Below are 22,447 nucleotides of genomic sequence, written 5' to 3'. Positions count from 1 at the left end.
ATCCAGGAGAGAAGCTGCGTTTCTGCCTGCTTCTGGGAATAAAGCCAGTTCCTGTGATTAGAAAGCAGCTCTCAGCTCCTTTTAAAGGTTTTCTCTCCTTAGAAACTGACCACAGGTGACTGAGCTGCAGCCTGATGTCTCAGAATCAGTCCAAAGCAAAGTTCTGGATGTTTAGACAAATCCCTGAAACTTCCTCAACGTTTAAACTTTACAGAAGACTGAGGCGGTTTGGAAGAATAAAGCAGCTTAGAGTGAATAAAAGGACCACATATGAACTCATATCAGAGGTAAATTTGACTTTTTTCTTTGGACATTTTCTGCTTTTTCCCTCATCTTCAGTCCTTCTTCTTCAGTATTTTCATGTGTTTTTTCTCTGTTCAGCCACTTAACTCTGACCTTTGAACCCTTCAGGCATAAAAAAGGCTCCTAACTCAAGGGATGAACCAGTGTTGTGTCGACACAGAACAGACAACTTAGCAAAGAAGCCATTTTAAACTGGATCTTTAGGCTCTTTGTCACAAAGACACATCATTTGTTCCCATTTCTTTAGCTGCATCTATGAAAAACAGCAAAGAAAACACAGTTTGACAGACAGAAAATAGGATTTCTGCAGCAACAAGGTGATTCCCAAAGAGCTATTAGCTGAAAACTTGGCCTATCTCAGCATGGTGTGCAGTGTGTCCTTAAAACATTTGAGGAAACTGGACAAGTGGAGGACAAAAGAAGAAGTGTCAGGCCTAAAAAACTATCTCCAGCAGATGAACAGGATCTGAAAGTGATGTCCTTAAGAAAGAGGAAAAAATCCAGCTGTGACCTGACAGGACCTGAGAGATGCATCTGGACCTTCAGCTGATCCATCTACTGTTGGCCCAAGCCTCATCAGAAATGGTCTCCATGGAAGGGTGGCTGTCAAGAAGCCGTTCTTAAGGAAGGGAAACAGGGAGAAAAGGCTGAGCTGTGCCAAATGACACAAGAAGTGGACTGAAAATCAGTGGCAACAGGTCTTATGGAGGGATGAATCCTCCCCAGAGCCCGGACCTCAACATTATTGAAGCAGTGTGGGATCATCTGACAGAGAACGGAACAAAAGGCAGCCCACATCCAAAGAAGAGCTTTGGGATGTCCTTCAAGAAGCCTGGAGAACTATTCCTGAAGACTCCTTAAAGAAATGACAGAAAGCTTGTCTCAGAGGGTTCAGGCTGTGTTGGAGAATAAAGGAGCTCAGACCAGAGATTCACTTTAAAGCTGCTGAGAACTGAGAAAAAACTCTGTTTCTGCCTCAGATTCTGGGTTTATGTTCAGGTTTGAACATGTTTCAGTGAATCTCTGCAGCTGCTTCCTGTTTTTATATAAAATATGTGAAGAAATGAAGCTGATCAGAACTGATGATTTTCTTAGAAATATCCACTTTAAAGTTGGATGCACATAAATAAATGAGTTAAACATTAAATCTTCAAACGATTTGCTTCATGAATTAAAAGAGTTTTTCTTTTCTGAAATAAATCACAAATAATCAGACGGCTGAGGAATATTATCCAGTGTCCATTTATTTATTTATGGTCATTCACTACTGAAACTAAACAATTTTTAAGAAATTCAAGTATTTGTCGGGAACACAAGTCAAAAATAAAAAAAACAACAAAACTTTTAGCTAAAACAAAGACAAAAAACATCAGTTTAAAACATCAGTTTCATATTTAGAATAAGAAGAATAAACACATCAAGTTTCTTTTCTGAGCAGGAAACGATCTAACGTCTACAGAGGCTCAGCCGCGGCTCGCCACCGCACCGGCGGCCCGAGCCCCGGACAGAGTGCGGGGAGGGGAAAGACCCAACGCGGGTCGTCTACTCAACAACGGCCGCTAACCCGGGGGGCCGCGCTAACACCACCACGGGGGAGGAGTCCAGAAGTGACGTTTGCTTCCAGCTTCACCTGAAAGTCACACGGTTTGTGCCTCAAATCAAAACGCAGCCGCTGTGGTGGCTCGACTCGTGGCGCCGGAGCCGTTTGTGGCGGCTCGACTCGTGGCGCCGGAGCCGTTTGTGGCGGCTCGGAACCTCAAAGTGGGATTATTGCTTTCGTGGTCGTGTGGAGGTGCTCGCAGCACGCTGGGCTGCTCCCAGAACGCAGCTGCTGAGGGAGCTGCAAACGAGCCAATCAGAGGCCAGCCTTGGTCTGCAGGGTCGCCCGCAGCGACGGGGGGGAGCTGATGCGGCACCCCCACAGAAAGCAGCAGCAGCTCGTGGGTCTGACACGTCTGCTGAGCCGAGGACGCGCTTTAGACCAAACAGCAGCAGCGTTTCTGTCATGTGACCACAGCCAGACGAACAGAACCTGTGTGAGCTTCGCTGCCCGGAAACAAGGCCTTCGGACTCCAGGAGAAGGAAAACGGAAAAGCTAACTCCATCACAACAAACAAAAAGAATCCAAGAAAATCACCTCCTAACCGATTAAATAAACGACCACGATCTCGCCGACGGACTCAACCGTCGCACAGCATCCAAACCCAAACGCTCGCCACGGGCTAAGAAATATACACATGCAGATATACAAGCCGGCACAGCGGCCCAGAGGAGGACCGGCTGAGGTTCAGGGCTTCCAGAAGGTCTCCGTCCAGCAGCCGGAGGGGCCCGCCATCAGGGGCCCCGCCCTCTGGAGGTTCAGGGTCAGTACAGGGCCCGCCATCAGGGGCCCCGCCCTCTGGAGGTTCAGGGTCAGTACAGGGCCCGCCATCAGGGGCCCCGCCCTCTGCAGGTTCAGGGTCAGTACAGGGCCCGCCATCAGGGGCCCCGCCCTCTGGAGGTTCAGGGTCAGTACAGGGCCCGCCATCAGGGGCCCCGCCCTCTGGAGGTTCAGGGTCAGTACAGGGGCCCCGCCCTCTGGAGGTTCAGGGTCAGTACAGGGCCCGCCATCAGGGGCCCCTCCTGCTGGAGGTTCAGGGTCAGTACAGGGGCCCCTCCTGCTGGAGGTTCAGGGTCAGTACAGGGCCCGCCATCAGGGGCCCCGCCCTCTGGAGGTTCAGGGTCAGTATAAAAACAGAGCTCTGAAAGTCAGACGGTGGGGACGCCGTCTGCGGCGCCTCCAGCTCTCAGAACATGATCCAGGAGCTGTGGGGCGTTTCCACGGTTCCTGACCCGGTTCTGCTGAACAAACACGTCAGGACGAGCCTGCAGCTGTGGAACCAGCCGACCCTCATTTATTTACACCTTCTCAGCCAACTGCAACCAGCTCCGAGCGGGTTTAGAACCTTCGTGGAACCGGGCCGTAGTCGGGTTTCACCAGACACCGAGCTCTCAGACCCAGTTAGAAGCAGTTGCTGAGCAGTTCCTGAGCTCTGGTGATGGAAACATAAAGATGGTTCTGGTTCTGAGCCAGAAGTGGAGCCACTTTGTTGGAAAAGAACAGGTTCAGAAAGGGGAACCAGCTCCAAATCAGCCCAAAAACAGCCAACTGAAAGGTTCCTGAGACAGTAAAAAAGAGCCTTATGGAACCGGTTCTGAGAGGAGGACCGGGCTGATGGTTCTTCGTGTTCTGAACACTGAAACCTTCTGAAAGCAGAACTTTGATGTTCCACAGGTGGAAATCACCCGTCAAACTAAAAGCTTTAAGGAACACGAGAAGAACCGCCAGCGCGGTCCCTGAACGCCTCGCCTGGACGCCTCGCCTGAACGCCACGCCTGAAGGCCTCGCCTGAAGGCCTTGCCTGAAGGCCTCGCCTGAACGCCACGCCTGAACGCCTCGCCTGAAGGCCACGCCTGAAGGCCTCGCCTGAACGCCACGCCTGAAGGCCTCGCCTGAACGCCTCGCCTGGAACCTTTAGTTCCTGGACCTTCGATGGAAAATGAGCAGGATGAACACTGGAGCGTCCTTTCGTGGCGTTCTACAGTTCATCGTCTACAACAGCACACCTGAGCCTTAAAGGAGACAAAATTAAAGGAACAGCAGCAGCATCCCACCTCAACCCGACCCGAGCGGCGTGCTGAGAGGCGAGCGCGAGGTACAGCCAACGTCCTTCAGCGTTTTATTTCAGTTCGTCTTCAAAGGTCTGAGGTAAGCGAGACTCATTTCTAATAACTTAAGAGGAAACCCGGCATCGCTGCTGCTTCCTCTCGCCGCTGGAACCAAACGAGGCGCTGGGCGGGGAAACGAAAACACTGGAACTCTGAGGAGGGATGAGACGGCGACAGGAAACCAAAGGTTTGGCGTCCTTCCATCAGCAAACACGGGTTCAGACGACTAAAACACTGAAGGTCTCACTTCCTGTCGTCCCTTTCAAAGTAAAATCCAGCTGTTGGCAGCGGGAGGAAACTCCAGCCGGGAAACAACGGAAAGCAGAAACACCGGTTGGTTAAAGCTGCTACATCTGGTAGGTTGCATTATTGTCGCCGCGAGACGAAAACACAGTGAGCCAAGTGTCCAAATGTTCGGATAAAGTAAAAGACGAGGGATGAGGGCGCTCCGAGGGTTCACGCCGCCCGCATTCAGCGCTCCTTTTTAGATTTCAACCATATTGCACGGGGCAGGAATGACTTCAAACATCAACTAAGCATCGATTCTAGCAAACAGTTCAAAGCATAATTCCTGAAAGTCTCTACACACTGAGTACCGAGTTCAGTCCTTTTCTGTCCAAGAGCAGCATTATTTTTCTGATTCAGCACCGCAAACGTCTCGCGCGTCACGTGTTCGGGTCGGTAAAGTTTCATATTCTGGGAGAAGATCGTTTTCTTGAGGTGGTCTGTTGTGGTTGGGCGTGTCGTTTCCCCTCCCCTCCGGACGAAGAAGAAAAGAAAAAAGGAGACCCAAACTCTTCGGTATGTTCAGACGCCACGGCCGATGAAATCCTCCCGGACTGCCGTCGCTCCTCGCCATGAAGAGGAGAGCGTTCATCTCTCCTCCTTCCTGGACACCTTGGAGGAGTGCCACGCCGTGGACCTGAGGACGCAGAAGAGGCATTAAGACGGCGCCGGCGTTAAAGCGCTACACAACGTTTAGATCTTCACAACCGCACGTAAGAGACGCCAAAACGGCGAATAAACAGACTCCAACATTCTAAAAAGTCTCGTCGTGTCCAGATTGAAAGTTAAATAAAAGTATACAGACATCTCATCTCAGCCTGTGCTCTTTCCTCATCTGATCTACTCATTTTATTATCATAAAGTAAAAAAATAGTGTTAAAATATACTAAACTGAGCGTATTATGAAAATATAAACTGACACACAACTGCCGGTACCGGCTGGAACCGGTTTGATCCGGCCTCAGAACACATGTGACACCCGGCTCCAAACCAAGCCAATAGGGGAGAAGTACTGGGTGTGACACCGCTGTTGCCGGGCAGTTTTTTTCCCAGAATATCAGTGAACAAAAGCCTGAATGAAAGAGTGTTTTTCCAGAAATTAGTCTAGTTTACTTCTTTTTTTCCTGAATAAACTCCCCAGCATCGGATCTTTGTTTTTTCTGACTCCAACACACACTTTAAAAGGAACTAAATGCTCTGACAGCAGCTGATGCTCCAACATCAGGTGGCTAACGCTTAAACGTTGTCTTTAAGCAGGAAGATTTCGTGGAACGTGGTCCAGTGGATCGAGTACTTCCTGCACTCCTTGTTCTTAACCTTTAAAGCTTCGGTTCGCCTTTAATGTTGAACCATTTCCACACCAGAAGAGAAAACGTTCAGCATGTGAATAAAGACTGATACGGACTTCTGACAGAACCTGATGAACCTGTGAGTATTCAAACTGAATGTTTCCTGCAGCTCGGCTTGTTTTAACACCCGGCTGTAACTCAAACAAACGCATATTTCTCACTGGAAGAGTGTAATATGCATGTTTTACAGAACAAGGCCAAGGCTTTCATTGCTGCCGCCTCATCTGAGCAAGAAAACCTCATCGACTGATTAGATTTACCCCAAAAGGCTGAAGGACGGGGGAATAAATCAGCTGTGGAGTTATTCAAGTTTCTGCTCAAATAAACGTTTCAGAATGAATTCATACGATTATAAAAGAAGCGTTTCAAACTAATAAAAACCAAAAAGATTTCAATTTGAACATTTTTCCTGCTCGTTTCTCTCGGTTTTCATATTTCAAAAGAGATTTTGAAGTAAGAGTGAAGCCGTCACCTGATGAAGGTCTTGAAGGCGGCACTCTGAGGGTTGATGCACAGCGGCACCCGTTTGCCCTGCTGGTGCTCCGTGATGAAGCGATGGATCAGCTCTGGAAGCACAGAAGCAGTAATTACAGCTCCATCTGCAGTGTGAGGAGCTTTCAGCCAGTTGACTACTGCAATGCTCTCCTAACTGGTTTCCTAACTGGTCTCCTAACTGGTTTCCTAACTGGTCTCCTAACTGGTCTCCTAACTGGTCTCCTAACTGGTCTCCTAACTGGTTTCCTAGCTGGTTTCCTAACTGATCTCCTAACTGGTCTCCTAACTGGTCTCCTAACTGGTTTCCTAACTGGTCTCCTAACTGGTCTCCTAACTGGTTTCCTAGCTGGTTTCCTAACTGGTTTCCTAACTGGTCTCCTAACTGGTCTCCTAACTGGTCTCCTAACTGGTCTCCTAACTGGTTTCCTAACTGCTCTCCTAACTGGTCTCCTAACTGGTCTCCTAACTGGTCTCCTAACTGGTCTCCTAACTGGTTTCCTAACTGCTCTCCTAACTGCTCTCCTAACTGGTTTCCTAACTGGTCTCCTAACTGGTCTCCTAACTGGTCTCCTAACTGGTTTCCTAACTGGTCTCCTAACTGCTCTCCTAACTGCTCTCCTAACTGGTTTCCTAACTGGTTTCCTAACTGCTCTCCTAACTGGTCTCCTAACTGGTCTCCTAACTGGTCTCCTAACTGGTTTCCTAACTGGTCTCCTAACTGCTCTCCTAACTGGTCTCCTAACTGGTCTCCTAACTGCTCTCCTAACTGCTCTCCTAACTGGTTTCCTAACTGGTCTCCTAACTGGTCTCCTAACTGGTTTCCTAACTGCTCTCCTAACTGGTCTCCTAACTGGTCTCCTAACTGGTTTCCTAACTGGTTTCCTAACTGCTCTCCTAACTGCTCTCCTAACTGGTCTCCTAACTGGTTTCCTAACTGGTCTCCTAACTGGTTTCCTAACTGCTCTCCTAACTGCTCTCCTAACTGGTCTCCAGCCTGTGAAACCTCTGCAGATGATCCAGAACGCGGCGGTGCGTCTGGTCTTGGATCAGCCTAAAAGAACACGTCCCCCCTCTGTTCATTGAGCTCCTCTGGCTGCCCTTAGCCGCCTGCATCAGATCCAAGTCCCTGATGTTAGCTACAAAGAGCTTAATGGAACGGCTCCATCTACTTGAATGCTCTTGCAAAGGCTTCTGTCCCAACTGGGTCCCTCCGTTGGTCCCAGGATTGTCGTCTAGCAGCTCCTACACCACGCCTAAGACAATCCAAACTCTGTTCATGTGTCGTCCCACGATGGTGGAATGACCTACCGAGCGCTACCAGAACAGGGGCGTCCCTGTCTATCTTCAGGAAGCTCCTGAAAACCCAGCTCTTCAGAGAGCATCTCCTATCCCAGCACTTACCTTGTACTTCCCTACCCCCTCTATCTCTGCTCTTTATCTTTCTGCACTTCCTTCTCTGCCTGCACCCTATCTCTACTCTGTCCCCTCTGACAGAGTCGGACTCCTGGGTTCCTTCTATGTAGCTTATTGTTAGCTTTTTATAAAGCTGTTATATCTTCTTTATAAGTCGCTTTGGATAAAAGCGTCTGATAAATACAGAAACAGAAACAGCTCTGGGCTCAGTTTTATCACCTTTTCCCTGCCACACAGACAGCAGGCTGTTCTCGTAGCTGTGGCTGAACGGCCGCTCGGCGACCGGCTCGAAGTCGCGGGTGTAAACTCGCCCGCTGGGAACGGAGTAGCAGCACTGACACATGCAGGTGTGGTAACGCAGACGGCCTTCGTCCAGGTACGGGTGGGACAGCGCGTCGCTGCCAGAAATCCTTTTAGTCTGGAAACAGAAGAAGAAGAAAACCACCGATTAGAGGACCAGGCAGGAACTTCTCACTCATGAACAGATAGGAGATGCCGGCTGAACTCACAGGATCGAACACCAGCATGCGACAGAGCAGGTGCACGGCCTCGTGCGTGGCGCCGTCCGACAGCATGTAGAGCACCGACAGCGACGGCTGAGGACAGAAAGACAAACTCATGTCCGATAACCAGCAACGACAGTTTCTGCTTTGAGATCAGGAGCGTCGTGATGTCATCAGAGGAGGAACAGAACCGCTCCATCATCAGAAGAAACCATGAAAACAGCATTTATTCAAGCTAAAACTCTTCATATTACAAGCTTCAGCAGGTACAGGAGGAAATACATGTTTTACTTTAACTTAATTAACCTGCAGCAAATCAGAAATAACTTCCAGATATTTAAAGTATTCTGGAAAAAAGGCCAAAAGCACCAGCTCACAGGACATTTTCTGTCCCTTCTATGGTTAAAAACGTGTGGAGGCTTCGGTGTTGAAGTTTAAAGCATTTCCTCCTTTAATCATCAGGGGAAATGTGAGATCTCTGGGGGATAAAATGGACGAGCTCGGAGCCCTGATGAGGACACAGCAGGAATATCAGGCAGAAAGCAGAAAAGGTGAACCTGTAGGTTGTAAAGAGAACACCTGAGCTCAGGTACGGGTGAGGCAGCAGGTGACGTACCGGTTTGTGGGGGCCCCGCAGGATGTGGGCTCTGGCTCCTTCACAGGCCGACGACAGGGCCGACAGCGGCGGCGTCCCGAGCAGATCTGTGATCAGATCCAGCTGGAGCAGAGAAGAAGGATTGAATGGAGGTGAAACCTCTTCTCTTTTAAAAAGGAAACTCGTTGTTATTTCACTCTGCAGAGTTCCTGCCACACATCACACCAACATTCAAACACACTCAGGTTCCTGTTCACCAAGAACAGACAAAAACACCATCAATCAATCATGTTTCCATCAAATCAGCTGTGGGGCCACCACAGGGGGGCGCTGGAGGCTACGCTGTCAATAACTCCATGTTGTGTCAGCAGGACTGGGTTTCTCCGAGTACTGATGAAGTGAACCGGGGGGGGGGGGGGGGGCTGTTGGCTGTGGAGCAGACAGATGGGACAGATGCTGAGCCCACTGAGCTTTTTTCCCTCTTCCTCACTGATGATTTCTGGACTCTGAGAACAGATGAAACTGACAGATATAAACACCAGTTCTCTGCCACTCAAACACTGAAGAATCAGGATCTGATTAAAGACTTTTCACTGATTCTTCCTGACGTTCCATAAAACTAAAACACAGCGTGGTTCCACAGGTTAGAACGAACTGTCTTAACCTTCCTATCAGCATATCATCCCTTATGAAACGTCCCCAGTATTCAACACACGCTCCTTCACAATCCTCCCTACTTCTGATGACCATCGTCCGACTCTCTGCATTAAGACCTGGTTGGTTGATCGAGGTTCCAGTTACTGAGCAGCTCTGGTAAATCCCAGTGAAGATCAGAGGAATAAGATGCTTCCCTTGGTAACCCCACAGCAGACGTTCAATCATTTTAAATAGCGTAAAACCATCCTGGTCAGGATCCATCTCTTTGGCCAGGTTCATCTTTAATAACAGAACAGGCAGAAGGGAAAACTAAAGTTTCGGTGCAATCTGTTGGTTTCCTTAGCTAGGATATTATTTTTTAATTGGCTCCATATGAATTAATTGGATTATGATTACAATGAATTGAATTCCAATTGGCTTGAATTGGACTTTATTACTTAAGTGCCTTGAGATGACAATTGTTGTAATCTGGCGCTATATAAATAAAAATGAATTGAATTGAATTTAAAACCCAACAAAGCCAACAGAGGAACCCTAAACTCACAATGTTTCTGCCACATCTGGGTCATTTCCTCCGAAAACATCAGACAAACATGAAAAACACCAGAACCTGCGACAGCTTTGGTCACAGATGTTCACACAAACTCAGAAAAGGATCAAAAACAAAAGAAAAACACGTGGAAGTGTGTTCAAAGTCCAACGTTCACGACAACTTGCACAATCCAAGCTGCAGTGACGTCATCAGTGATGTCATCGCATGCAAATTAGGTGATTAGAAGTGTTATCTTCCTAAACTTTGGGTCACCCTGAATATCTACCTTTCCCTCGGACTGTTTTTAAGCTGCAGCCTGTGGTCAGAATCCTTCAGTGGGTGGAGCCTAAATACCGCCGTGCCTCACCTGCTGAATGGGGCTCTGGGCCTGGAACAGGATACGCCGCCCCAGCAGCTCTGCGAAGATGCAGCCCACTGACCACACGTCGATGGCCGAGCCGTAGTGCCGGCAGCCCATCAGCACCTCCGGCGCCCTGTAGTACTGCGTCACCACCTCCTGGGTCATGTGACGCGATGGGTCGGGCTCCTCCACACGTGCCAAGCCGAAGTCACAAATCTGAGCAAAGACAGGTGGTGTCAGCGTGGCCTTTAACCCTCCAAACTCAGCTTTAAAGGTGACTTTTTCTGCATTTTTGACAATATGACAGTTTTCTGAGGTCTTTGGGACTTAAGGAGTCACACGAGGAACTAAATAAATCTCAGGGGTGTGTTTCTGGGGAGTTTTACACCTGCTGGTGGAGCAGGAAGAAGGGATTTTACACTTCAGATGCCCTGATATATGCTCCCAGGAACAGGAATAGGGGTTTATACACTTCGGACGCCCCGATATATGCTCCCAGGAACAGGAAGAAGGGGTTTATACACTTCGGACGCCCCGATATATGCTCCCAGGAACAGGAAAAGGGGTTTATACACTTCGGACGCCCCGATATATGCTCCCAGGAACAGGAAGAAGGGGTTTATACACTTCGGACGCCCCGATATATGCTCCCAGGAACAGGAATAGGGGTTTATACACTTCGGACGCCCCGATATATGCTCCCAGGAACAGGAAGAAGGGGTTTATACACTTCGGACGCCCCGATATATGCTCCCAAGAAAAGGAAGGAGGGGTTTATATACTTCGGACGCCCCGATATATGCTCCTAAGAACAGGAAGAAGGGGTTTATACACTTCTGACGCCCCGATATATGCTCCCAGGAACAGGAAGGACGGGTTTATACACTTCGGACGCCCCGATATATGCTCCCAGGAACAGGAAGAAGGGGTTTATACACTTCGGACGCCCCGATATATGCTCCCAGGAACAGGAATAGGGGTTTATACACTTCGGACGCCCCGATATATGCTCCCAGGAACAGGAATAGGGGTTTATACACTTCAGACGCCCCGATATATGCTCCTAAGAACAGGAAGAAGGGGTTTATACACTTCTGACGCCCCGATATATGCTCCCAGGAACAGGAAGGACGGGTTTATACACTTCGGACGCCCCGATATATGCTCCCAGGAACAGGAAGAAGGGGTTTATACACTTCGGACGCCCCGATATATGCTCCCAGGAACAGGAAGAAGGGGTTTATACACTTCGGACGCCCCGATATATGCTCCCAGGAACAGGAATAGGGGTTTATACACTTCGGACGCCCCGATATATGCTCCCAGGAACAGGAATAGGGGTTTATACACTTCAGACGCCCCGATATATGCTCCCAGGAACAGGAAGAAGGGGTTTATACACTTCGGACGCCCCGATATATGCTCCCAAGAACAGGAAGAAGGGGTTTATACACTTCGGACGCCCCGATATATGCTCCTAAGAACAGGAAGGAGGGGTTTATACACTTCGGACGCCCTGATATATGCTCCCAGGAACAGGAAGAAGGGGTTTATACACTTCGGACGCCCCGATATATGCTCCTAAGAACAGGAAGAAGGGGTTTATACACTTCGGACGCCCCGATATATGCTCCCAGGAACAGGAAGAAGGGGTTTATACACTTCGGACGCCCCGATATATGCTCCCAGGAACAGGAAGAAGGGGTTTATACACTTCGGACGCCCCGATATATGCTCCCAAGAACAGGAAGAAGGGGTTTATACACTTCGGACGCCCCGATATATGCTCCTAAGAACAGGAAGGAGGGGTTTATACACTTCGGACGCCCCGATATATGCTCCCAGGAACAGGAATAGGGGTTTATACACTTCGGACGCCCCGATATATGCTCCTAAGAACAGGAAGGAGGGGTTTATACACTTCGGACGCCCCGATATATGCTCCTAAGAACAGGAAGGAGGGGTTTATACACTTCAGATGCCCTGATATATGCTCCCAGGAACAGGAAGGAGGGGTTTATACACTTCGGACGCCCCGATATATGCTCCCAGGAACAGGAAGAAGGGGTTTATACACTTCGGACGCCCCGATATATGCTCCCAGGAACAGGAAAAGGGGTTTATACACTTCGGACGCCCTGATATATGCTCCCAGGAACAGGAAGGAGGGGTTTATACACTTCGGACGCCCCGATATATGCTCCCAGGAACAGGAAAAGGGGTTTATACACTTCGGGACGCCCCGATATATGATCCTAAGAACAGGAAGGAGGGGTTTATACACTTCGGACGCCCCGATATATGCTCCCAGGAACAGGAAGGAGGGGTTTATACACTTCGGGACGCCCCGATATATGATCCTAAGAACAGGAAGGAGGGGTTTATACACTTCGGACGCCCTGATATATGCTCCCAGGAGCAGGAAGGAGGGGTTTATACACTTCGGACGCCCCGATATATGCTCCCAAGAACAGGAAGAAGGGGTTTATACACTTCGGACGCCCCGATATATGCTCCCAGGAACAGGAAGGAGGGGTTTATACACTTCGGGACGCCCCGATATATGCTCCCAAGTACAGGAAGAAGGGGTTTATACACTTCGGACGCCCTGATATATGCTCCCAAGTACAGGAAGAAGGGGTTTATACACTTCGGACGCCCCGATATATGCTCCCAAGAACAGGAAGAAGGGGTTTATACACTTCGGGACGCCCCGATATATGCTCCCAAGTACAGGAAGAAGGGGTTTATACACTTCGGACGCCCCGATATATGCTCCCAAGAACAGGAAGAAGGGGTTTATACACTTCGGACGCCCCGATATATGCTCCCAAGAACAGGAAGGAGGGGTTTATATACTTCGGACGCCCCGATATATGCTCCCAGGAACAGGAAGGAGGAGTTTATACACGTCAGATGCCCCGATATATGCTCCCAGGAACAGGAAGGAGGAGTTTATACACAATATGTCACCTTTAAAACTTATAGCGAGTCAGTAACTGGATATTTTGGGTGTATTTAGGTGTGAGGTCTGCATCTTGACATAGAAACACTGTTTTGCCTCCTGATGTTGAAATCTTGAGGCCTTTCTGAAGGTCTGGGATGACTTTAAATCACTTTGCTGACAGTCTGGAGTGTTTTAACGGGATTCAGAGGGTTGATCTGATCTAATTTAATCTAAAGATAGTGTTTCAGATGTGGCTGCAGCCCCTCAGAAGGATGATGTTGGAGTTAATTACCCGAAATCTGGTGAAGAGTCAGAGGCTTTAGACCAATCTGACGCTTCTAAACATGGAATAATTCTACCTTTAAGTATTCCAGCCTTTTCTTTGCCGTCTCAGTGAGTTGCTGCACATCTGGTCAGTTTAAACGGCAGCTTCAACATTTATGTTGGAATAAAGCTGCAGATTATGCCAGAGGGTCGTTTCTTTATCTCATGGATCTGAGACTTTGGCTTTGCTTTTTTTATCTTTCAGTTATCTAAGTCTGGTCTGATTTCTCTGCAAAGATGCAAATTAATGCAAATTTTTCATAAACTAAGACAAACTGGGTCGCGGATGCTGAAGAAGGTGAAATCTGACACAAACAAACCCAAACAGAGCCTCGTTTTCGTCTCCCTGGTGGATGTTCAGCTCCATGATTCAGGATGAGTTTTAATTATTCACCATGTTTGTTGCAACGCGTCAAACTCTGCTTTTATCCACACGCCAACTTTTCCACCTGGGGGTAGAAGCTTTGTTTGAGAGGCAGCGGCACAGAAACAGACGGAGTTCAGCGTCACCTTGAGCAGACAGTTGCTGTTGACCAGCAGGTTTCCAGGCTTGATGTCTCTGTGCAGGATCCCAGCGGAGTGCAGGTACTTCAAACCTGAACAGAGACATTTTCATGGTTAAAACTGATTTTAGGGGAATCATCTCTACTGTTTACAGCTCGGTGAGCAGAACCGAGGCTTTTGGGCCTCGGTTTGAAGCTCGGTGAGCAGAACCGAGGCTGTTGGGCCTCGGTTTGAAGCTCGGTGAGCAGAACCGAGGCTGCTGGGCCTCGGTTTGAAGCTCGGTGAGCAGAACCGAGGCTTTTGGGCCTCGGTTTGAAGCTCGGTGAGCAGAACCGAGGCTTTTGGGCCTCGGTTTGAAGCTCGGTGAGCAGAACCGAGGCTGCTGGGCCTCGGTTTGAAGCTCGGTGAGCAGAACCGAGGCTTTTGGGCCTCGGTTTGAAGCTCGGTGAGCAGAACCGAGGCTTTTGGGCCTCGGTTTGAAGCTCGGTGAGCAGAACCGAGGATGCTGGGCCTCGGTTTGAAGCTCGGTGAGCAGAACCGAGGCTTTTGGGCCTCGGTTTGAAGCTCGGTGAGCAGAACTGAGGCTGCTGGGCCTCGGTTTGAAGCTTCTGCAGCCTGAGCTGGATGCAGATCTGTTAATACTCTGAAAATATTCTTTTTTTAGCACAGAATCTCTGGTTTTTGTTACACTTTACAAAATAAAAGCTACAAAACTAGTTCATGCAGCAGATCTGGAGGCTGAAGTCAGTCAGTTTACACTCCAACATGTGTGTGAATCTGGGCTGAATCAGCTAAACCCTCACAAAGCTGCATGGTCTCACCTCGGAGGATCTGATAGAGGAAGACCTTGATGTGGTCGGTGGTGAGAGGCTGAGGAGACACGATCACTTTGTGGAGGTCGCTCTGCATCAGCTCTGTGATCACGTAGCTGCGAGGCGGTTGGCTGTCAAGGAAAGATGGACCTCCGCCTACATGAGCACCTCCGAGCACAGGCCTCAGTTTCAGCTGCCGAGCAGCTTTCTTTACATATGAACTGCCCACATTAAACATTCAGCAGCTGCACATCTGCAGCCACGACTCAGAGCAGACCAGCAGCTAATTTAAGAGAATTAAAGGAGGGCAGCTAATGAGGGGAAAGTGGGACAGATGGGAGGAAGTAAATGAAGGTGGTGAGTCTGAGCGAACGCCAAACCGACCCGGGACTCCTGATCTCATCGTTTTCAGCTGATAAAGGATACATCTCCTCAAAGCAGTCGATCTGTGGAGGCTGCAAAATGTCCAGAGCCGACAACACCTGCAAACAGACAGCAGCAAACATTTAGAGTGATTTCACCAGCTGATCCGGAGCCTCTCACCCCCCTCTGCTCATTACGTTGTCATGCTTGAAGAAGCACAGCATCCTCAGCTCTCTGAACACCCTCTTGCAGGAGACCAGGTTCTGGAAGACATTAGGCATCTTCTTCAAAGCCACCTTCCGACCGTCCCGGGGATCAGTCACAGACCTGCAAACAACCAGGCGGTTCAGTCACGTTTCAGGCCAGAGTGGATGAAAAAGTGGCGTAATAATGGCTTTAATAATCTGATAAACCTTCTCTTCACAGAAACAAAGCTTCCATCTTTCTCTGAGCTTCTCCTAAAACTTCCAAGCAGCCTGAACCCAACAGAGTCAGGCAATGACGTCTGTTTTGCTCTGAGAAAGGTGGATGATGGGGCCACAGGAACGCCAAAACCTGACAGACAGGTTCACATCCACACCATGATCTCATAACTTAACTCTGGATAAGGCTGCAGCGAGCACAAACAGACCAGGTGTGGACTCACATCTCCTCCCCCAGACTTAATGCTGTGTGACCAGGCAGCCTGTGAGGGACAAATAGCTGGGTTTGACCTGGAAGAATCAGGTAAAATAAGGTCTGGATCTTGGCAGACCGTTGCTCAAAGGTGCAGATGTGCGATAAGTAAACGGATGGCTGAGCTTCTTCATAACCCGTCTGACCCGTGTTCATAGAGACTGAGAGGAGGCTGGTTAGTGCAGACAGAAAAGGACAAGGAGAGTAATGAAGCTGGGGAGGATGAGGCAGCCAATCCTGGATGATCCTCAGATTAGCAGCGCAGTCGAACTCCAGAGATCTGGCAACACAAGGCCGCCCTCTGCAGCCGATTTTAATCCCAGGGTTCCTAGTTTCTTTTACTTTCTGCGACTACATTACAGCAGCAGAATTACTGTAAAATATATACAGGCAGCAGCATGATAACACTGAGTTAATAAACAGGTTATAAGCAGTACATTTAGGTGTTTTCAACAGAAGTCTGACCAGTAAAAGCAGGCAGCACGCTCAGATGATGATGTCTGGGTCAGACATCTCCAGCATGGCTATGTTAGAAGAGCTGTGCCCATCCCCCACAGCTCCTGTCCTGGACTTGGACCAGGAAGTAGACGGTGCCAACAGAGAGAAACCACAAGGGATCGAGGTACAGCATGCATGGTGCTGTTAACCAGCTGCTTACCCTGCCCTCAACCAGCCCCTAACCATGCCCTTAACCCTGCCTTTAACCAGCCCCTAACCCTGCCCTAAACCAGCCCCTAACCCTGCCTTTATCCAGCCCCTAACCCTGCCCTAACCCTGCCCTTAACCAGCCCCTAACCCTGCCCTTAACCAGCCCCTAACCCTGCCCTTAACCAGCCCCTAACCCTGCCCTTAACCAGCCCCTAACCCTGCCCTTAACCAGCCCCTAACCCTGCCTTTAACCAGCCCCTAACCCTGCCCTTAACCAGCCCCTAACCCTGCCCTTAACCAGCCCCTAACCCTGCCTTTAACCAGCCCCTAACCCTGCCCTTAACCAGTCCCTCACCCTGCCTTTAACCAGCCCCTAACCCTGCCTTTAACCAGCCCCTAACCCTGCCCTTAACCAGCCCCTAACCCTGCCTTTAACCAGCCCCTAACCCTGCCCTTAACCAGCCCCTAACCCTGCCTTTAACCAGCCCCTAACCCTGCCCTTAACCAGTCCCTAACCCTGCCCTTAACCAGCCCCTAACCCTGCCTTTAACCAGCCCCTAACCCTGCCTTTAACCAGCCCCCAACCCTGCCCTTAACCAGCCCCCAACCCTGCCCTTAACCAGCCCCTAACCCTGCCTTTAACCAGCCCCTAACCCTGCCTTTAACCAGCCCCTAACCCTGCCTTTAACCAGCCCCTAACCCTGCCCTTAACCAGCCCCTAACCCTGCCCTTAACCAGCCCCTAACCCTGCCTTTAACCAGCCCCTAACCCTGCCCTAACCCTGCCTTTAACCAGCCCCTAACCCTGCCGTTAACCAGCCCCTAACCCTGCCTTTAACCAGCCCCTAACCCTGCCCTTAACCAGTCCCTCACCCTGCCCTTAACCAGCCCCTAACCCTGCCCTTAACCAGCCCCTAACCCTGCCCTTAACCAGCCCCTAACCCTGCCTTTAACCAGCCCCTAACCCTGCCCTTAACCAGCCCCTAACTCTGCCCTTAACCAGCCCCTAACCCTGCCCTAACCCTGCCTTTAACCAGCCCCTAACCCTGCCCTTAACCAGTCCCTCACCCTGCCCTTAACCAGCCCCTAACCCTGCCCTTAACCAGCCCCTAACCCTGCCTTTAACCAGCCCCTAACCCTGCCTTTAACCAGCCCCTAACCCTGCCTTTAACCAGCCCCTAACCCTGCCTTTAACCAGCCCCTAACTCTGCCCTTAACCAGCCCCTAACCCTGCCGTTAACCAGCCCCTAACCCTGTCGTTAACCAGCCCGTAACCCTGCCTTTAACCAGCCCCTAACCCTGTCGTTAACCAGCCCGTAACCCTGCCCTCAACCAGCCCCTAACCCTGCCGTTAACCAGCCCGTAACCCTGCCTTTAACCAGCCGCTTACCCTGCCTTTAACCAGCCTGTAACCCTGCCTGTAACCAGCCCCTAACCCTGCCTTTAACCAGCCCCTAAACCTGCCTTTAACCAGCCTGTAACCCTGCCTGTAACCAGCCCCTAACCCTGCCTTTAACCAGCCCCTAAACCTGCCTTTAACCAGCCTGTAACCCTGCCTTTAACCAGCCCCTAAACCTGCCTTTAACCAGCCTGTAACCCTGCCGTTAACCAGCCTGTAACCCTGCCTGTAACCAGCCCCTCACCCTGCCTTTAACCAGCCCCTAAACCTGCCTTTAACCAGCCCCTAAACCTGCCTTTAACCAGCCTGTAACCCTGCCTTTAACCAGCCCCTAAACCTGCCTTTAACCAGCCCCTAACCCTGCCCTTAACCAGCCCCTAACCCTGCCTTTAACCAGCCCCTAACCCTGCCTTTAACCAGCCTGTAACCCTGCCTTTAACCAGCCCCTAAACCTGCCTTTAACCAGCCTGTAACCCTGCCGTTAACCAGCCTGTAACCCTGCCTTTAACCAGCCCCTCACCCTGCCTTTAACCAGCCCCTAAACCTGCCTTTAACCAGCCCCTAAACCTGCCTTTAACCAGCCTGTAACCCTGCCTTTAACCAGCCCCTAAACCTGCCTTTAACCAGCCCCTAACCCTGCCCTTAACCAGCCCCTAACCCTGCCTTTAACCGGCCCCTAACCCTGCCTTTAACCAGCCCCTAAACCTGCCTTTAACCAGCCCCTAACCCTGCCCTTAACCAGCCCCTAACCCTGCCTTTAACCAGCCCCTAACCCTGCCCTTAACCAGCCCCTAACCCTGCCTTTAACCGGCCCCTAACCCTGCCTTTAACCAGCCCCTAAACCTGCCTTTAACCAGCCCCTAACCCTGCCCTTAACCAGCCCCTAACCCTGCCCTTAACCAGCCCCTAACCCTGCCCTTAACCAGCCCCTAACCCTGCCCTTAACCAGCCCCTAACCCTGCCTTTAACCAGCCCCTAAACCTGCCTTTAACCAGCCTGTAACCCTGCCTTTAACCAGCCCCTAAACCTGCCTTTAACCAGCCCCTAACCCTGCCCTTAACCAGCCCCTAACCCTGCCTTTAACCAGCCCCTAACCCTGCCTTTAACCAGCCTGTAACCCTGCTCTTAACCAGCAGTGGTTTAGAAACATCTGGAGGCACCAACTGCACTTCTATTCTTGTTTAGAAGAAATTAATCTGAAAAGCTGAATGGAAACAGCATAAATTAACTAACGTTGAGCTGGTTCCTGAGTCTCTGAAGAGGACCTGAAGCACATGTGAGGGGAAAAGGAAACTCGTCTCACTGACATTTCTCTTTCGTGCTTTCAGATCTGCTTTGATAGTTGATGGAAACCCAAATGTTTCCACCAAGATGAAGCTCGGTGGATAAAGCTCGTCTCCATCCGTGGTTGGAGTCACAACATGCCAACGTTACTGCCACCCACTGGTTAATTTGGAGTTAGAAATGCCTCCACCCACTGTCCAGCAACAAAATGTATGCTCATCCGTCAGCTACAGCTGCTCCTTCTGGAGCCATTACACCGATATTTATTCTGGTTGTCTGTTCCTGCATTATGTAAGACACCATCCTCCATCCTCCTTGGATGTTTTCCCTCCAACTTCTCACAAAAACAACACCCACAGCTACCGAGTCCTCCACTTTCTTCTTCTTTGGTCCTCTGAACAGTGCTCTTCTTCTGCTGGCCTTTTATGGTGGTAATCTGACCGGCTGCATAAATGAAACAACTGCTTCTTTCTGAGGGAATCAAGACGAAACCATTTGTTTTGCAAAGCTATGAGACCTCATCAGAAATATAGTTTTTAGTTTATGATATCCTGCTTCTTCTCATCAGAACCAAACTGCTGATCCTCATTCAGATCAATTCAGAGAGAGGAAACACAGAAATAAAAAGATTCTGACAGAATAAACTGCTTTCTCTTCCACTTTGTGTTTAAATGGTCCAAACCTGTAGAAAACAGTTGGTTTTCTGGTTGATGTTGGACCGTAAACGCATTTTAAACCTCATCTGTTTAATCACAGGAAGTCAAAATTCATTAATGTTCCACTACAAATGTAAGAATCAGGTGTACAGGCTGCGCTCAGCAGGCCGTAACAAACAGAAGTCATCGCTAACTGCAAACTAAACTTTGACAAAAAACAGAGAAAATGCAGAGAAAGTATGAACAGCTAATCAATGCATGAATATGTTGAATAAATCAAAACTTGTTCCACACGACAACTCCAGAAAGAAGAATTATCACGTTTCTTCTCTGCTTTTTCTGTGTTCAAATTAATTCATTAATGATTTAAACACAAAACAAATCAGCCATTAATGACAGCAGTGTTTTCTTCCTCAGTTCCACATTTCCAGCAGAAACAAACTCTTAAAGCAGTTAAGACGCTGACATGATGGAAACTAACATCATCCAGCTGCCTGGAGCTCTGATTATGAACCATTTCTAAAGTTTTACACTTATATAAGACGTCAGTAAAAAAGGGAAAAGTGTAGGATGTGTTTCGGCCCCTCTTCTTACCAAACGACACCGAATGCGCCATAACCAATGGGTCGGTCCGGCTCCATCTCGGCCGGGCTGGGCACCTCGCTGGCCGGGTTACTGTACGGCTGAGGCACCGCCGCTCCGCCGCCGGTGCTTCCTCCGAGAGCTGTGGGGTGTCGGGGGGTCCCCGCCGGGGCAGTGGGTCCAGTCAGGCACGGTGTGGCGCTGAGGCCCGTGGAGGGAGCTCCGCAGGAAGAGTTGACACAGAAATACTTGTGGCCCAGCTCAGAGCCCGGAAACAAATCTCCACAGACAGTCTGCCGGCCTGCGCCGTGAAATGCCATCCTCCTCCCACCGAACCCAGAAACAGTCCACTTTATGCGGGCGGAACCGAGCTGCTGCTGCTCCCGGCTAGGCGCGGAGGAAACACCGCTCCTCACTCAGCATGACCCATCAGCTTCCTGCGTGTGGACACGGGGAAATGTAACGTAAACAAGGGAGCAGAGGCCACGAAGAAGAGACGCAACCGCGGCAGGTGTAACGCGAAATTCCGTGACCGTCAGATTCTGTGACCCACACGCTGAGGAAATTTGGTGTTTTTACTCGCTGTCAAATCTGACAGTTCACTGTGAAACACTCATAACCAGAGTGGAAATGTTGGGTCAAACAGCTTTTAAGAGCTGTGGCTCTTTATAAATGTGGTGGTGCCATCATGTTCGTAAATTGTACAAAAAGTTGACTGACACCATCTAAAACAGCCAGAAATCCTTATCGGGTCACAGAATCTAAAGGGAACAGAACCTGCCGTTACACCGGAGTCAGGCTCGATTGTTCAGCCAACATGTGCAAACAGACACCTAAAAAACACGCGTTTTGAAGCAGGAAATTAATTGATTTAACACTAAACTGGATGTGGGTTAAAGGCTAAACTGAAGTCTACTAAATAACTTTAACCAGCTAGTTTAAATGCCTTTGTTAGCATCGAGCTGGTTGTTAGTGAAGCTGCTAACAGTAGCCACCTAGCAACCGAGTTAGCTTCAGTGTAACAAAATCAAATTCAACCAGATATTAATCCTTACCACCAAATCTACAGGGCACGTATCGCCAACACAAAGCATATGTCTATCTATTTGTAACTTTACAATTGAAGAAATAAAAGAAATCAATAAGCAGCTACCGTGCTAACCAGCTGTTCCAGCTAACTAGTTAACCCAACGATGTCTGTGACCCACATAATCAGACGACTACGGTGACCTGAATCTTTTTAAAACAGAGAAATCCCCATTTGATTTTATGAGAACATACAAACCCAGGTCGTTGAATAGGTTGATGACATGGCACAAAATCAGGCTCTTAAAGGCGAAACAGCAGTTAGATGCTTGTCGCCCCGGATCTCCCGGAGCTAGCTGCAGCTAGCTCTCCGCTGCTCGCTTGCTGTCCATCGCATCGTGATACCCGACGTTTCAGCGTCCCATAAAAGCAGTTTTCTGTGTTTTGTGTATTAAGGCTCATCCAGGAGGCTCTATATGAACACGGTTCTGCAGCCCAGTTGCACTTCTGGTCGCTTTTACAGCAACAGCTACAGCTAGCAGGCTAGCTGTAAGTAGGAGGAGCTGGAGAAGCCGGATGGGGGAGGGGTGGTGCTTTCCACTGCGCTGTAAACAACGTTAACTAGTCCTGCTGGAGCTTCATACCACCATGGACAGATTAGTCAGTGAGCCGACCAGGCACAGGGCCAGGCCACTAAAGCTCATATCCCGGGATTTATAATGTATTACAGCAACCAAAACAGATGCAAAGTGACCACAATGTGAGACCAAACACCCTAAATGACATGCAAATGACCACAAATAGATGAAAAATGAGCTAAATGAGACACAAAGCAACATTCAGCAGATAAAAAAATGACACCAGACGCAAATCGTCCAAAATCTGGCGCTAAACAACCAGAGAGATGAAAAATCTTCCCACAAAGAAACACCACAGGGTTATTAGGGAGCTGAAAATGACAAACAGCAAAAAAAAAAAAAGAAAACTACACAATAAATATAAATACAGTATAACTCACATCAGGAAC

The 22,447-nt window shown here is 49.4% G+C and overlaps 1 protein-coding gene and 1 long non-coding RNA gene across 3 annotated transcripts in view; one reads left to right on the top strand and one right to left on the bottom strand.

The window, feature by feature from the left end:
• Positions 1-22,447, top strand: part of LOC140273964 (uncharacterized) — a 145,116-nt gene that overhangs the window by 18,154 nt on the left and 104,515 nt on the right. The gene's annotated exons all lie outside the window — the stretch shown is intronic.
• nlk1 (nemo-like kinase, type 1) lies at positions 1,527-22,025 on the bottom strand. Of its 2 annotated transcripts, none has more exons than XM_072368521.1 (12): positions 21,676-22,025; positions 20,407-20,831; positions 15,349-15,478; positions 15,215-15,270; positions 14,798-14,904; positions 13,983-14,068; positions 10,208-10,417; positions 8,673-8,774; positions 8,063-8,149; positions 7,773-7,971; positions 6,118-6,211; positions 1,527-4,933 (listed from the first exon to the last, which is right to left on the bottom strand). In XM_072368521.1, exons 2-12 carry the CDS (start codon positions 20,712-20,714, stop codon positions 4,885-4,887), a joined length of 1,428 nt encoding a protein of 475 aa, XP_072224622.1. In that variant the 5' UTR covers positions 20,715-20,831; positions 21,676-22,025; the 3' UTR covers positions 1,527-4,884. The 2 variants fall into 2 exon arrangements, with proteins under 2 accessions (XP_072224622.1, XP_072224621.1); XM_072368520.1 differs by having other exon boundaries at positions 21,680-22,025.

The sequence above is a fragment of the Leuresthes tenuis genome, unplaced genomic scaffold (assembly GCF_036924035.1).
Source record: "Leuresthes tenuis unplaced genomic scaffold, fLeuTen1.0.hap1 SCAF_17, whole genome shotgun sequence".
In the NCBI taxonomy this organism is placed as follows: Eukaryota; Metazoa; Chordata; class Actinopteri; order Atheriniformes; family Atherinopsidae; genus Leuresthes; species Leuresthes tenuis.
The sequence above is the reverse complement of the archived record's forward strand: the minus strand, read 5'-3'. Positions and strand labels throughout refer to the sequence as shown.

What these genes read in the sequence shown, in the direction of transcription:
- nlk1 (XM_072368521.1), bottom strand. Translation starts at nt 20,714, where the DNA reads ATGGCATTTCACGGCGCAGGCCGGCAGACTGTCTGTGGAGATTTGTTT. An exon ending in ACAGCAACTGTCTGCTCAAG is followed by an intron (nt 10,418 to 13,982) that starts GTGACGCTGAAC and finishes GTCTTTGCTCAG; the next exon opens with ATTTGTGACTTCGGCTTGGC. An exon ending in GTCTGTGTGGCAGGGAAAAG is followed by an intron (nt 6,212 to 7,772) that starts GTGATAAAACTG and finishes CTGTGCTTCCAG; the next exon opens with AGCTGATCCATCGCTTCATC.